The following is a 13,935-nucleotide window of genomic DNA, read 5'->3' as shown; positions in this document are numbered from 1 at the left end:
ACACTTAAGGTAGAAATAATAAAAATAGAATATAAAAATAAAAATGAAAACAATGATAATAATAATAATAATAGTAATAATAATTGCTGCACAGAGACCAGAGAGCACTACAAGGCCGAGTCAAAGAAAAGGAAAAAAAAGCGAGAAACGACGACAAATCAGCGGTTGCCACTGAACAGAAAATCATAGAGTCCGCTCTTAAAAACATCTAAGGATTCGGCATTTTTAATGTTCAATGGAAAACCGTTCCATAGATCGGTAGAGGCACACCTAAAAGACCTCTTGAACAACTCAGTTCTACATTGTGGCAATGATAACGTATCGCTCGGAGCCCGGGTGTCGCAAGACATGACGTCGCTACGGTGAACGTAACCTTTATGGATTGCAGCCGGTTTTTTCGTACGTAGTATACAGAAGGTAAGGCTGTCCACCAAGTAATTACGTCTGGAATATGCCTTAAGCCATCCGGGTCTCTCAAAGTAGGGAGTAATGTGTTTGTCCCTCCTTGCCTGATAGATGAACTTTACACAGGCGTTCAAGGCCCTTTGCAACCTCACGCGTGATATCTGTAAAGGCAGCAGAACAGTAATCAAGAATAGGAAAAATCAACGTTTTTACCAACCTCTCCCTAAGGAAGATAAGCAAAAGATTTTTGCACAGCTTCAATTGGTGCAGCAAAGCGAAAATTTTAGACGTAGTCTTCATAAACTGATTCTCCCACGATAAGTTATTTGTGATAGTAAAACCAAGATAGACGACCGAGTCCACAAAAGGTATGTTAGTGTTGTTGATCACTATGCTAGGAAGCTCATTTAAAGCTAGGCTGTTCACGTACCTCGCCGTACCCATTACCATTGCGGTAGTTTTGGAAGGATTCAGTAATAGACAATTATTAGTGGCCCAGGCAGTAATACTCTTGATATCCTCGTTTACTAACAGTATGGTGTTATACAGATTTCGAGCCTCAGTGTGTATGTAAATGAGCAGATCATCCGCATAAAAACTGTAGTTACAGGCCTTTAAGATTTCCCTAAAGTCCAGGAGATATAAAACAAACAGCAAGGGGCCAAGAACAGAGCCCTGTGGCACCCCAGATACGATATCTCTGACCGTAGACTTGCCACGCGTGATTGGATCTCTCATCGCCTGCTTCCTGAGAAAAAGATAAGCACAGATCCAACGCAAGGAGGAACACAAGAAACCCACTCTCCCCAGCTTCTCAATTAATATGTGATAGCAGACATAATCAAACGCTTTTGTGAAATCAAAGAAAACGCAGACGGTGACCTTACGCGAGTCCGCCGCTTGACGCACATCATCGAGAAATCTAATAAAGGCAGTCTGGGTGGATCTGAAGGCGCCCTTTAGATACGCAGACTGATTTGGATCCAAGATGTCATGCTCCCCCAGAGAGACCCTGATTTGGTCCGCCACAACACGTTCTAAGGCTTTGGAAACAGCACACAAAATGAAAATCGGTCTATAATTCTTTATTTGAGAAGAGGACCTGACTTTAGGTATCAGGCAGATGACAGCCGTGCGCCACAGATCTGGATACACTCCAACTTCAAGGCAGTAATTAAAGATGTGTGTTACCGCTGGTAAAATACACGGTAGTGCTATCCGCAGCAGCCTCGGTGCTAACCCATCCTCTCCAACCACCTCAGACTTAAATGATGTTAAGGCTTTGAGAACCTGGTGGGGCTTTATGTTGTTCCAGTAAAAATTGGAGTCATCATACGATTCTTCTCCGAAGTAGACAGCATCTCATCCTTGCTGCTCCGACGCCATAGCGTAGCTGGTGTAGAAATTATTAAGGTCTTCCATGGAAAAGAGTAGTCTTCTCTCCATCGCCCTTGACTTGATCAACTCGAGATGTTTAAGTCTCTTCCACTTGGCGTCGAACCCTTCCAACGCGCTGAAGGTTGCCTGATAGTAGTTTTATTTTGCTGTGCGTATCATATTCTGAACCTCGTTTCTCAGTTTCGTGAAGGTGACGTAATCCACTTCTGAACGACTCCTCCTCTATCTCCTCCGACTTTTGTTTCTCTCCGCCATCCTCCCCCTAATCTCCTTTGTGATCCAAGGAGACAGTAAATGCTTCGGGACAATCTCTTTCAAGGGGGCGTGTTTGTTAAAGCACCCCAGAACATAGCTGTTAAATATACTGACCTTCATGTTTACATCATCCTCGCGATACAAGGCTTCCCAGTCGTACATGCTGAGCTCATCAAGGAAAGAGTCTTCATTGAAGGAGCGAAAATCTCGCGCTATTATGCTCTTTTTGCGAAAGCGATCTACTTTGATCCCGTACTTGATTTCAATCAGTTGATGCGTCGAGAGGAAGGTGACATCGTGCTGACCTTGCATGATAAGTTTGTCACCGTCGTCAACCATGCATAGGTCAAGCCACGTAGAAGAGGAACGAGTGTGGTGTGTTGGCTCAAAAGGCACCAGGAATAAGTTAGATGTTTCAACAAAAGAATCTGATCCGAATCGTAAGACCGTGTACATAGATCAGCGTTAAGGCAGGATACCACCTTTGATTGCAATTTTGAAGGCGTTCTTCATGATTTTTTTTTTCATACAAAAAATGAGCAGAAAGAAAATTTGTTTTAGCCATTTATTAAGACAATCTTAAGCTGCAAAAAAAATTTTTTAATGTCGAAAAAGTATAAAATAGCCTTTTGTAGGTAGGGCCAAAGTATACGGCTTTTGAGGAACACCGTCAGTCTGCGTGTCAAATTCCTTCTTCTACGTGGCTCCTAGAACAAAAATCAAAATTTTTTCTCATTAATAATAATATTTTTTAAGTCTGTACGTAGGGATTTTACGAAATTTCGATTTTTAAGAAAATGGCGGTCATTTAAAAAAAATTCAATTTTTTAGGGTACAAAAAGTTTATAAAACTGTGCACCAAAAATAAAATAACAACGCTACAGAAAAAATCCTACGTACATCTTTAGATTATACCATAGGGAAGAATTATGCAAAGTTTCAAGTCAATCCGATGAAAATTGGAAGACTAATTTGACACGCAGTTTTAAAAAATATCGTTTCGAGAAAAACGCGTTTAAAGTTTTACATACGTGAAACTAATAAATATTTTCAACTAACCGTCAATCTGCAATACCTGCGCCATACAGGATACCTTCAGCATCTATTTCTTTTTCATTAGCAAGCTTTTGAGCAGAAACACTACTTCTTCTAACCTCTCGAGCAGCTTCAGTAATCGAAACCTCCGCTCTCTCAATACGATAATTACCGGCTTTTACACAAAAATCGTAGCAACTTTGACTTATAGGTAAGTTCAAAGTTTGCATAATGTCCATAATGCTCTGTAATCCATCATTAAAATTACATACTGCAATATCAACAGCAATGTCGATGATTTTTTTGCCACTGGACATAGTTTTAGGAGCGAGCGCCCACAGAACAGAATTGAAACACTCGTTGCTGTGTAAACCCACCCAAGCACCGTGTTAATAGTTCATCCTGGCTGAGTTCTTCATAAATGGATTTAACAGCATTGAAAACTTCGTCTTTCATTGGTGATTTGTGTTGATAATTGACGAGTTCGTTGTGAGATTTAGCCTTTTTCCACGAGCACCAGAAATTTTCGCCATCTGGACATTTATCGTGCTGCGGGTTGTCGTCCGTGGAAATCTTATGATAAAGCGTGGCCCATATTTCTTTCTTCATATTAACAATTGAATTATGATTTCGACGTATTGCCAGACCAAAATATAATGATAGATCATCAATTAATTTTCCGGTTAGTTTGCCTTTACCACCAAGACGCCGTACATTTTTTTTCAAATTCCGAAGTCGTGTTCGCATCCTCTTTTGAACGTGGTCGATACATTCTTTTTTTTCGACGTTCAAATTTTCATATGGATTCGAGTCTAAAATACCTTTAAATGTTTTACTGTCTCCATCTCTTACGTAGTGACTATATTTTAAACCGTGGAGTTCTTCTGATCGTTGGAACATTTCAATTATTGCGTCAACCTACATTTTTCCTGTCGATCCCTTGTGATTTTTTTCACAGCTATTTTTGTGTGTCTCAGTCCATTCTCCATATTCTGCCGTTCCTTCTTTTTTTTCCAACAATTGCATATTTTTGACTTTACATATTTTTGACTTTACATTAACATCAATGACTTTTCCGGTGCACCACCCTATCAATAATGTAACGACTAACAAAGACGAGAATCCCCTCTTCTTCCATGTACCGTCGCCGGAAACTACTATCCCTTCTGCGAGTCTCTTCTGTACTGACAATTCTTTCTCTTTAGCAGCTGCGTTTTTCATTGATTTTTCTCGTACGGCTGCGGTAGCAATAGAAATAGTCGAAACTATTTTGTCATAAAATGACTGGAATATTAGATTTGGTAAACACATAAACGCACAGAATTTTTTTATGCCATTTACACCAACACTGAGCAATCGCATAGCCAAAACTATACGACGATTTATATCATATGCGTGATTGTTTATGACAGGACACGAGTTTATATATTTCGGTGTGCATTGTTCACAAAGAATTGCAATTTTAAAACCCAATCCACGGATACTTGCTTCTTGAAACATTATGGAAGATTTACACTCTTTGCACACTAGAAATTCAGAAATTGCTGCAAAAATAGTTAAAAATTGATCACACGATAACCAAAAGTTGCATCCACATTAATATGATATTCATGTTTACTAAGTTTTAGCTTCTTTGCCGATGTACTGATACTATCACTTTTTGTTTCTAACATGTATCGATTCAGCAGCTTCCTTCCGCTGCTTCTCGGTTTAGAGGCACGATTAATTCCTCCTTTTGTCCTTTTTTTCTCTATTACTTTTGTCTTCCACATAATGAACAATGAATAAACGTTTGAAAGTAACTTGTGAAAGACGTAACCAAGCAACACGTGAATGATGTTTACACAACTAATTCGTTATGAACTATATAAAACATAGAAGTATACGTCATACAAAGAAAAAAGTAACTAGCGACATATACTTCACTATTTGGAACTAAAAGGGGTCATACCTAGGTCGGTAAATTAACAAGTAGTAGGATGAGACAGGTAATCTGTCTATGCGCGCTCGGCAGCTCGAGAAACGCGCCGAGAGCGCTTGCTCCAAATCGGTTTATAACACTAAAAAAAAATTTTGGTCACCTTTTTAATGAATGAATTTCAATTCTATACACTTGAAAGAATACTTTAAGCAAAAAAAAAATTTTCGATTTTTTGAAAGTACAAAGGTGGTATTCTGCCTTAAAATCACCAAAGATGATCGAATGCTTGTATAAGGTAGATAAATCTGTAAAGATGTTCAAGAAGTCGGTCAGATACCCACAGTGTGGAGGCCTGTAGACCACGCCAAGAAGGATCTTGGACACTCTACCCGGAACCACCTCCGCCAGTACTTAGGTCTATAACAGTAGTCATTACCCGAGTGATGCAGCAGTCGGACGCGCAAATGCTCACGCACGTGGAGAGCCACACCCTCACCCTGCTTCCCGAGACGGTCACATCTGAGCAGATAGAAGCCATTCAGTGAGATCATATGATCCGAGATTGCAGGTTTAGGCCAAGTTTCTGAGAGACAAATGATATGATGTCTAAAATTTACAAAGTAAGCTCTAAATTCATCGATATGCGTGAGCAGCGATTAACAATTTACATGACACACTCGAATGTACTCCGTTTCTTCACAGTCCATAGTTAATGATCTTGATACGGTCGGAGACCCTTTTCCGCAGGATAGGGCAGTTCTTGCAATCCAACGCTGAGTGAGATCGCTCCTCGTGAGGAAGCCATCTCTTACAGTTACCACACACTGGATTTCTCGCCCTCGAGGCACAATCTCTGGATTCGTGTCCGTCCGCACAATGGCCACAAAGGGGTGGAAACTTGCAATGCCTAGCGAAATGACCGAAAGCCAAGCATCTAAAACACTGCAGAACCTTCACATAATCAGCGATCTTGCAAACAGAGTAATTTACAAAAATGAGCTCATCCTTGAGCAGCTGGGCACGGATTCCGGGTGATACCTTTATGATGCAACTCGTGGATCTGCAATTATCCTTGGGTGGGAAAATATAAATTACTTTAATGTCCGGCGATTCAACGTTCTTCAAGTTTAAAGAAACGATCTCCTTTTTGAGATCTTCACTCTTCATACTGCAGGGGATACCGTGTACTATTAACCTGGGATTGATTTTAGCTTCCTGCTCCAGCCTGAGACCAGCTCTGTCCAGCACCTGCGACTTCCTCAGTTTAACTAAATCCATAGAATGGGTCCTCGATACGAATACCGTTTTTCCTAACTGATGATATTCTACATACCTTTAAGTCGTACTCGGAAGGCTTAAGAGTTTTTTTCCAGGGCGTTCCTAGTTTCGCGGGAGGTTGCAAAGCCCGACTCATCGGAGGGAGTAACAATATAATTTGTCGTCTTTGGAATGTCCAGTACCGGACCACGGGACACGCGGATCACCGGTTGCGCGGAACAAGCGGAGGCGTAGGTTTTCGCGCTTATATTTTTAGACGTGCTCGGAACGCACTTAGCCCCATTCGCCGAGCCAGCAAGATCGATTCACGTCCGCAAGAAGTCAAAAGCGTCAGAAACTGCTTTATTTATATAGCTTTTAAGATCTTCCGATAGCGGAGGAGCGGACGCTTTGTGTTCTAGAGCATTTAAATTGGCCGGTGAAAGCTCGAGAAATGCGTCCCTGCAGACGCGAAAAGCGGACTCGATCTGCCTCCGTATCTCTAATGATTCCTTGCTACTTAGTAAAATCTTAGCCACTTTGTCACTGTGTCTGTTTACGGTTTGACGCAGAGCAAGGATTTGAGACGCGCTTACGCTCGTCAAATTCGGGGCGAACATTCGTTAGAGATATCCTTTTTCTTAGTGCCTTATTTTTGTTTTCATCGCGCCCCGCATCAACACTATTCTCGTCGGTTCTGGCTAGATCACGCTCCGACATCGTGCACCAGTAAAAAGCCCAGCAGACAATTACAGTCCTCCGCGTTGTCCGTCGGCTCGTCTATGCCGTCGCAAGTAGAGATTTTCTTGGAAGATCACAGCAAGAAAAATCAAAAATTCCTGACAAGATCCGCACAATCTCCGCAAGCAGAAAAACAGAGCAAGCAAATAGCTTTAAAGAAACTCAGAGCTGCAACAAAGATGCCCCGCGGGGCAGAAAACTGCAGAAAAAAAGTCTAAAAATTGCAGAACGAAATGACACACGACTGTAAGTACTCACGTAGCGCCAGAGAGAGAGAAAGAGAGAGAGAGAGAGAAAGCAGCATTTATTTAGCGCTCTGGAACAAGTCCCCTCAAGCGCTCTAGCAATTTTACAAAAGAAACAACAAAAGAAAAAGCATACAGATATAATTATTAAAGCCACGCAGTTATAGTGCAATAATAATGTGTTTGCGTGCATGTGCCTGCATGTGAGCATGCACGTGTATATATGTGTGAAATCGCATACAATTTCAATAGGCAGGTAAGCAGGCATGCACATGCACACACGAGCAAACATATAAACAATTTAGAAACCATGCACATCAACAAAGCAGGCAAGGCATCAGTCCCCGTTCTGTCTCAAGAGCAGGTGCGTATAAAGCATTTGTTTAAACCCTGTTATTGTGACCACATTGAGAATAGCAGATGGAATGTTATTCCACAATTCCGCTGCAACAGAACAGAAGGATTTTTTGTAGATTTCTGTACGGCACAGCGGTAGAGCAAGCAAATCCTCAGATGCTCTTGTAACCCTGATCGATTTCTCAGTCCTGAGCACAAACATTGAGAACAAATAATCCGGTCTCTGGGTCTTCATGATAGAGAGAGAGAGAGAGAGAGAGAGAGAGAGAGAGAAAGAGAAAGCAACATTTATTTAGCGCTCTGGGACCGGTCCCCTCAAGCACTCAGACAATTTTACAAAAGAAACAAGAAAAAAAATACAGATATAATTATTAAAACCACGCAGTTATAATGCAATAAAATTGTGTTTGCATGCATGTGCCTGCGTGTGAGCATGCACGTGTATGTGTGTGAATTCGCATACAATTTCAATAGGCAGGTAAGCAGGCATGCACATGCACACACGAGCAAACATACAAACAATTTAGAAACCATGCACATCAACAAAGCAGGCAAGGTATCAGTCCCCATTCTGTCTCAAGAGTAAGTGCGCATAAAGCATTTGTTTAAACTCTGTTATTCAGTCCACATTGCGAATAGCAGACGGAATGTTATTCCATAATTCCGCTGCAACAGAACAGAAGGATTTTTTGTAGATTTCAGTACGGCACAGCGGTAGAGCGAGCAGATCCTCAGATGCTCTTGTAACTCTAGTCGACTTCTCAGTCCTGAGCACAAATAATTTGCTCTCTGGGTCTTCATGATAGTGTATAATATGCATCCGATAAGATACTGCCTCTGACATTCGGCTTCAGCCACCGAAGTGCCCGATAATGAGGTGTAACATGGTCATCCCACCTTATGTCATTGACAAATCTCAGACCAGCATTCATGGCCTTGTACAGTCTAAGATTTTGCTCTGCCGTGATGTTTGTAACTGCCGCGCAGCAGTAGATGAAATGCGGAAAAATCAAGGCCTTCACAAATCTAGATCTCAGTGTCTCTGGCAAAAGGTGTTTGCTCAGCCTCAGCTGATACAAGACTGATCTGACTTTCCTCGTTGCACTTGCTATTTATCTATCCCACGATAGATTGTTAGCAATTGTCACTCCTAGATATTTAATGTGTGTCGAAAATTCAATTGCAGCATCCCCAACTGACAAATTTGGCAACAACGTTATATCAACAGCATTAATGTAGCGAGTCGAACCAAAGATGATGGCTTGCGTCTTGGCTGCGTTGAGGATGAGCTTGTTGGAAGCCGGCCATGCCACTATGGAAGCAATGTTCCCATTTACCCTAGAGATGGTCTCAATCAAGTCACAAGGCTTGCAGTGCAGATATATTTGCAGGTCGTTAGCATAAAAATTACATTTACAATATTTTAGAACATTTTTGAAATCCGCAAAATAGAGAGTGAAGAGTAACGGTTCCAGCACTGAGCCCTGAGGAACGCCCACCCCGACCGCTGTCTACCTGGAAAAAACCTCTGTCGCACCATCACAGACCACCTGCGCTCTTCCACTCAAATACGATGCCACCCAACCAAGAGCAGGGCGTGAGAAATACAGACTCTTTAATTTTCTAAGGAGAATATGATGCTAGACCCTATCAAACGCTTTTGAGAAATTAAAACAAACTGAGACCGTAACCCTCCTTCGATCCGCTGCATATCTAATGTCATCCAGCGTACGTAACAGACACGCCTGTGTAGAAAAGCCCCTCCTATAAGCAGCCTGATACAGATCAAGAAGATTTGAAGTTTCTAGATTTGAAGTTTCTAGAAGAGCAAATTTGCTCTTCCACCAACCTTTCCAGTGCCTTTGAAAGAGAAGGAAGAATGGAAATTAGCCTGTAGTGCTGCACCAAGGTTGGATTCCTGATCTTCGGAATCGGACACACCCGAGCTGTCTTCCATTGCGCAGGAAATACTCCCTGCATTAGAGAGAAATTAAAGATATGCTCAATAACCGGCATGATATACGGGAGCACCAATTTGATCAGCTCAGGAGCTATTCCGTCAGTGCCCGTGGCACTCGATTTGATCCATGACACTACGGTGAAGATATCCGATGGAGTAATATACTTCCAATATGAGTCATCCTCATTAACCTTGTCTTGTTCGAGGGTCAAACTAGGTTCATCGAAGGTGTTCATTGTTACTTCTCCGTCAGATTGCACAAAGAAATCACTGAGTTCATCCACAGAAAGTTGAAGAGGGCCGCTGACACCCCTTGTTTTAACCAGTCCCAGATACCTCAGCCGGCTCCACACCTCATGAGGGTTACTCAGACGCACAAAGGCTGACAGATAATACTCACGTTTCGCAGCCCTAACTGCACTCTGCACACTGTTTCTCAAGGTTTTGAAACGTTGATAGCTCACGTCGTCTTGCCTCCTACACCAAGTCCGTCTTGCCATATCTCTTTCATGCATTGCAGCCTTAAGTTCATTGGTAATCCACGGAACCGGAAGATTCTTGCAGCCAATCTGTTGAAGCGGTGCATGCTTATTGTAGCACTCCAGTAGTTTTGCGTTTAGTACCTCTACTTTACGATTAATACAATCCGAGTTCCAAACCTGAGTCCAGTCGATGTCTTGAATCTCAGATAAAAAGTCTACCTCATTAAAATTTTCATAATTTCTGCAAATGATCGTTCTGATATTTCGTCGTCGTATTTTGATATCATATTTAATAAAAATTAAGTCATGTGCAGATAAGAACGCTACCCCATGCTGACCAAAGGCTGTCAATTTGGATGCATCATCAATTATACACAGATCCAGCAAAGTGCTAGGCGCCCTCAAGTGATGCGTAGTTTGGTATGGTACAAGATGGAGATTTGAAGATGTTACAAAATAGTTTATTTGAGTACTATCATAAGAGTTGGAGGCCATATCCACATTAAAGTTGCCCATAATGACAGAGTGTCTGTAGTTAATGGTGTAGTTGCAGGTTAAGAAACAGTTGCTCAAATTCATTTATATGCCCTACATTAGATGGGCGATAAATCATTACCAGCAAGAGATTAGAGGCATCCTCCAAAACTATCTCCGCAATGATGTACTCCGGAGCACCATTGTATAACTCCACCGAGCCAGCCAAAATCGAAGAACTCAGGTTCTCACGCAAATAAAATGCAACCTCATCTCCATGCCTACCACCTCTGTCTCGCCTGAAAAGTTTATAATCCGGAAGATCTACCAGCGCGTCCGAAATTTCAGATTTCAACCAAGTTTCCAACATGCAGATAATATGGTAATTTACACCAAGAAAGAAATGACAAAATTCATTAAAGTGAGCCATTAGTGATTGACAGTTTACATTGCAAATCATTAAGTCATCATATGCTCGAGATTCACCCATAGATTATAAAAGAGATTTTGTCCTTGATCTTTTTTCTAAGAATCGGACATTTATTTGCACCTGTCGCCGAATGATCAAGAGCATCCGCATCGGGTCCACGAGCACGCACACAGTTGCTACATTTAAGACCGCCCGATTCATGTGTACAATCTTTTCTCTCTTGCAAATTCGTGCAAAAGCTACAAGAAGGAGCAGATCTACACTCCTGTGCCACATGACCAAAAGCAGAGCACCTGTAACATTGCAGCACTCTTATGTAGTCTGCAAAAGTGCATGAGTTGTAACGAAGATAGATTCTGCCGTTCCTTAATAGCTCATTCCGTACAATCGGAGACACCTCCAACACACAGCTCATAGTCCGCTTGTTTTGTTTTGGCGGAAATATGTATACGACCTTGACCTCTGCATTGCACAAATTTTGTGCAATTAGTTCTTCTTTTATTTCCATTTTATTCATATTTGCTGAGATTTCATGAACAATGAGCCTAGGATTTGCTTTGACACTCTTTTGTACTTTAAGGCCGACTTTTGCAAGGTCCGGATTGCCCCTGATCTTGTTAAGATCTGGCATATTGGCTTCAATTCTTATGCCATTATTAGGAGCAAAAGCGATCCTGTTTACTTTAAGCGCACATTGAGCCGGTTTAAGTACACTGAATAGTGCTTCCTTCGTTTCCTTCAAGGTCTTTAATTTACCCGCTTCCTTCTCACCACAAAAAAGCTCGTGGAATTAGGCACTTCCATAGTGGGACCACAAGAAACATTTACCTTCGACCTTGAGGTATTTAAAACCGATGCATACTGCCTTCACTCGCAAGCGTTAGATTCCTACATTACTTTACCTGTCTGAGAGACAGATACACTACTTATGTACCTGAGAACATCTTCCATCGCCTTTCTCAAGTTGGCCAATTTCATAGTATTAGATCCAGTAGCCCGCTCCTCTAGCAGATTTACTAATACAATAGAGACCTCAATAAAGGCATTCCTGCACCCCCTAAAAACTCCCTCAATTAATGCGAGAGAGAGAGAGAGAGAGAAAGAGAGATAGGAAGAGGGAGAGGGCTATATGGTAATAACAAAACAAAAACAAATAAAATAACATAATAGTAATAGTGGTATTAGCAATGAGTAACGTAGAGGAACGCTATGCACGAGGCGGGGGGGGAGGGCATTGCAGCACAGCTGCGGTTTATCAAATAGTCAAAAAACGAGCGCTTAAAAGCGCTAGTTGAGGCAGCCTCCCTGACGGCAGGAGAAAGATTATTCCATAGGGAGCATGCAGTCGAATGAAAGGAACGTTGGTAAGTGGAGGTGCAGCAAAAAAGGACGGCGAGATCGAGGGAAGAGTAGGGTGAGAAGCGCAGGTGTGAGAGAGGACGGAGAAGAGGACAGAAGTTTTCGGAGAGATAGGGGAGAGACAAATTAAGGATAGAAAATAGGAGGCAACATGTAAAATGCTCCCTCCTGTCGTCAGAGCTAAGCCATCCCAGCCTCTCATAATCCCCCGAAATGTACTCATCCTTGCGAAAATTGTAAATGAACCGCACGCATGAATTTATTAGGCGTCTTAGCTTTAGTTTTTGTTGCCCTGTCAAATAAGTAAAGAGAGCCGCACAGTAATCAAAGACGTGGAAGATAAGAGCCTTGACGAGCTGAGTACGGAGGCGCAAGGAGAGGCAATTGGAGAAAGCCTTTAGATGCCAAAGGATTCCGTTAACGCGGCTCGAAGTGCCACGTTCTTGCTCCAACCAATTAAGAGAGTTGGATAAGCAAATACCGAGGTTTGTAATCTTGTCGGTTGATTCGATTAATGCACCGTTGAGGTGTAGTTGGATGCAAAAAAAGGGAATGCTGTTAATAAATTTGGAGGACCCCAGGAGCATTGATTTAGTTTTGCGAGCGTTAAGGATAATTCTGTGCTCAGAACTCAATTGCGGCAATGTTCGCTCTGACCTTAGTGAGAGTGGCGTTGATATCAGCAGGTGGAAAGTGAAAGTAAATTTGCAGGTCACTTGCGTACAAGATGTGATTGCAATGACTTAGGACGGATCTGTGTCGTTGATGAAAAGTAAAAAAAGTAGACTCTAATTCGGTCGCGCTATAATTCCTCTTGGCCTGATTTAGCGCTTGGCTGGCGTACGCTATTACGCACTTTCCCTTCGGGAAGTATTTTGTCAGCACGGTTCCCAGGCCCGTAGTGCTAGCGTCGGTTTGCAGGAAGAACCGTCGCGTAAAGTCTGGATAAGCTAGTACGGGGGCGGCTGTTAGTGTTTCTTTAAGCGTGTGGAACGCGGTCTCTTCCTCGTCGCTTTATTTCCAGCGTGCGTTTTTACGCGTCAGCGCGGTTAACGGCGCGGCTGTGATGGCAAAGTTTTTGATAAAGCATCGATACCAGGAAGCGACTCTTAAGAATTGCCGTATTTGTTTGACATTTTTTGGTTGTGACCAGTTGGTTATGGCTTCTATTTTTTCCGGGTCAGTTCTGATTCCGTTTCGATCGACTGTATGGCCGAGGTATTTTAAACGGTTTACGCAGAAATGGCATTTCTCTTTATTTATCCGTAGTTTTGCCCCGTGTAGTCAACGGAATACTTTTCGGAGGGTTTGCAAGTGTTCTTCAAAAGTTAGGTTAATTATGATTATGTCGTCCAAATAGACGAAAACGTTTGGCTCGAGATTGGGTCCCAGGACCGTGTCTAGTAGTCTTTAAATGGTGGCGGGTGCGGAGTGTAGCCCGAATGGCTTTACTTTAAATTGGAATAGACCTTTCTCGGATACAGTGAAGGCGGTCATCGGTTTGCTGTTGGCGGTGCCAGTACCCGCTCTCTATGTCCAGCGTTAATAGATAATGTGCCCCGCGTAATTTTTTGAGAGTGGCGGTAATTTGGAGCAATGGATATGCGTCTGGTTTG

The 13,935-nt window shown here is 42.2% G+C and overlaps 1 protein-coding gene across 1 annotated transcript; it reads right to left on the bottom strand.

Moving 5' to 3' along the window:
* Positions 1-9,399: 9,399 nt before the first annotated feature.
* Positions 9,400-10,572, bottom strand: LOC105203117. The gene has a single exon (XM_011171881.2). It carries the CDS (start codon positions 10,570-10,572, stop codon positions 9,400-9,402), a length of 1,173 nt encoding a protein of 390 aa, XP_011170183.1.
* Positions 10,573-13,935: the final 3,363 nt, after the last annotated feature.

Source organism: Solenopsis invicta, chromosome 13, assembly GCF_016802725.1.
Source record: "Solenopsis invicta isolate M01_SB chromosome 13, UNIL_Sinv_3.0, whole genome shotgun sequence".
In the NCBI taxonomy this organism is placed as follows: Eukaryota; Metazoa; Arthropoda; class Insecta; order Hymenoptera; family Formicidae; genus Solenopsis; species Solenopsis invicta.
Note: the sequence above shows the minus strand (reverse complement) of the source record. Positions and strands in the feature narration are given on the sequence as shown.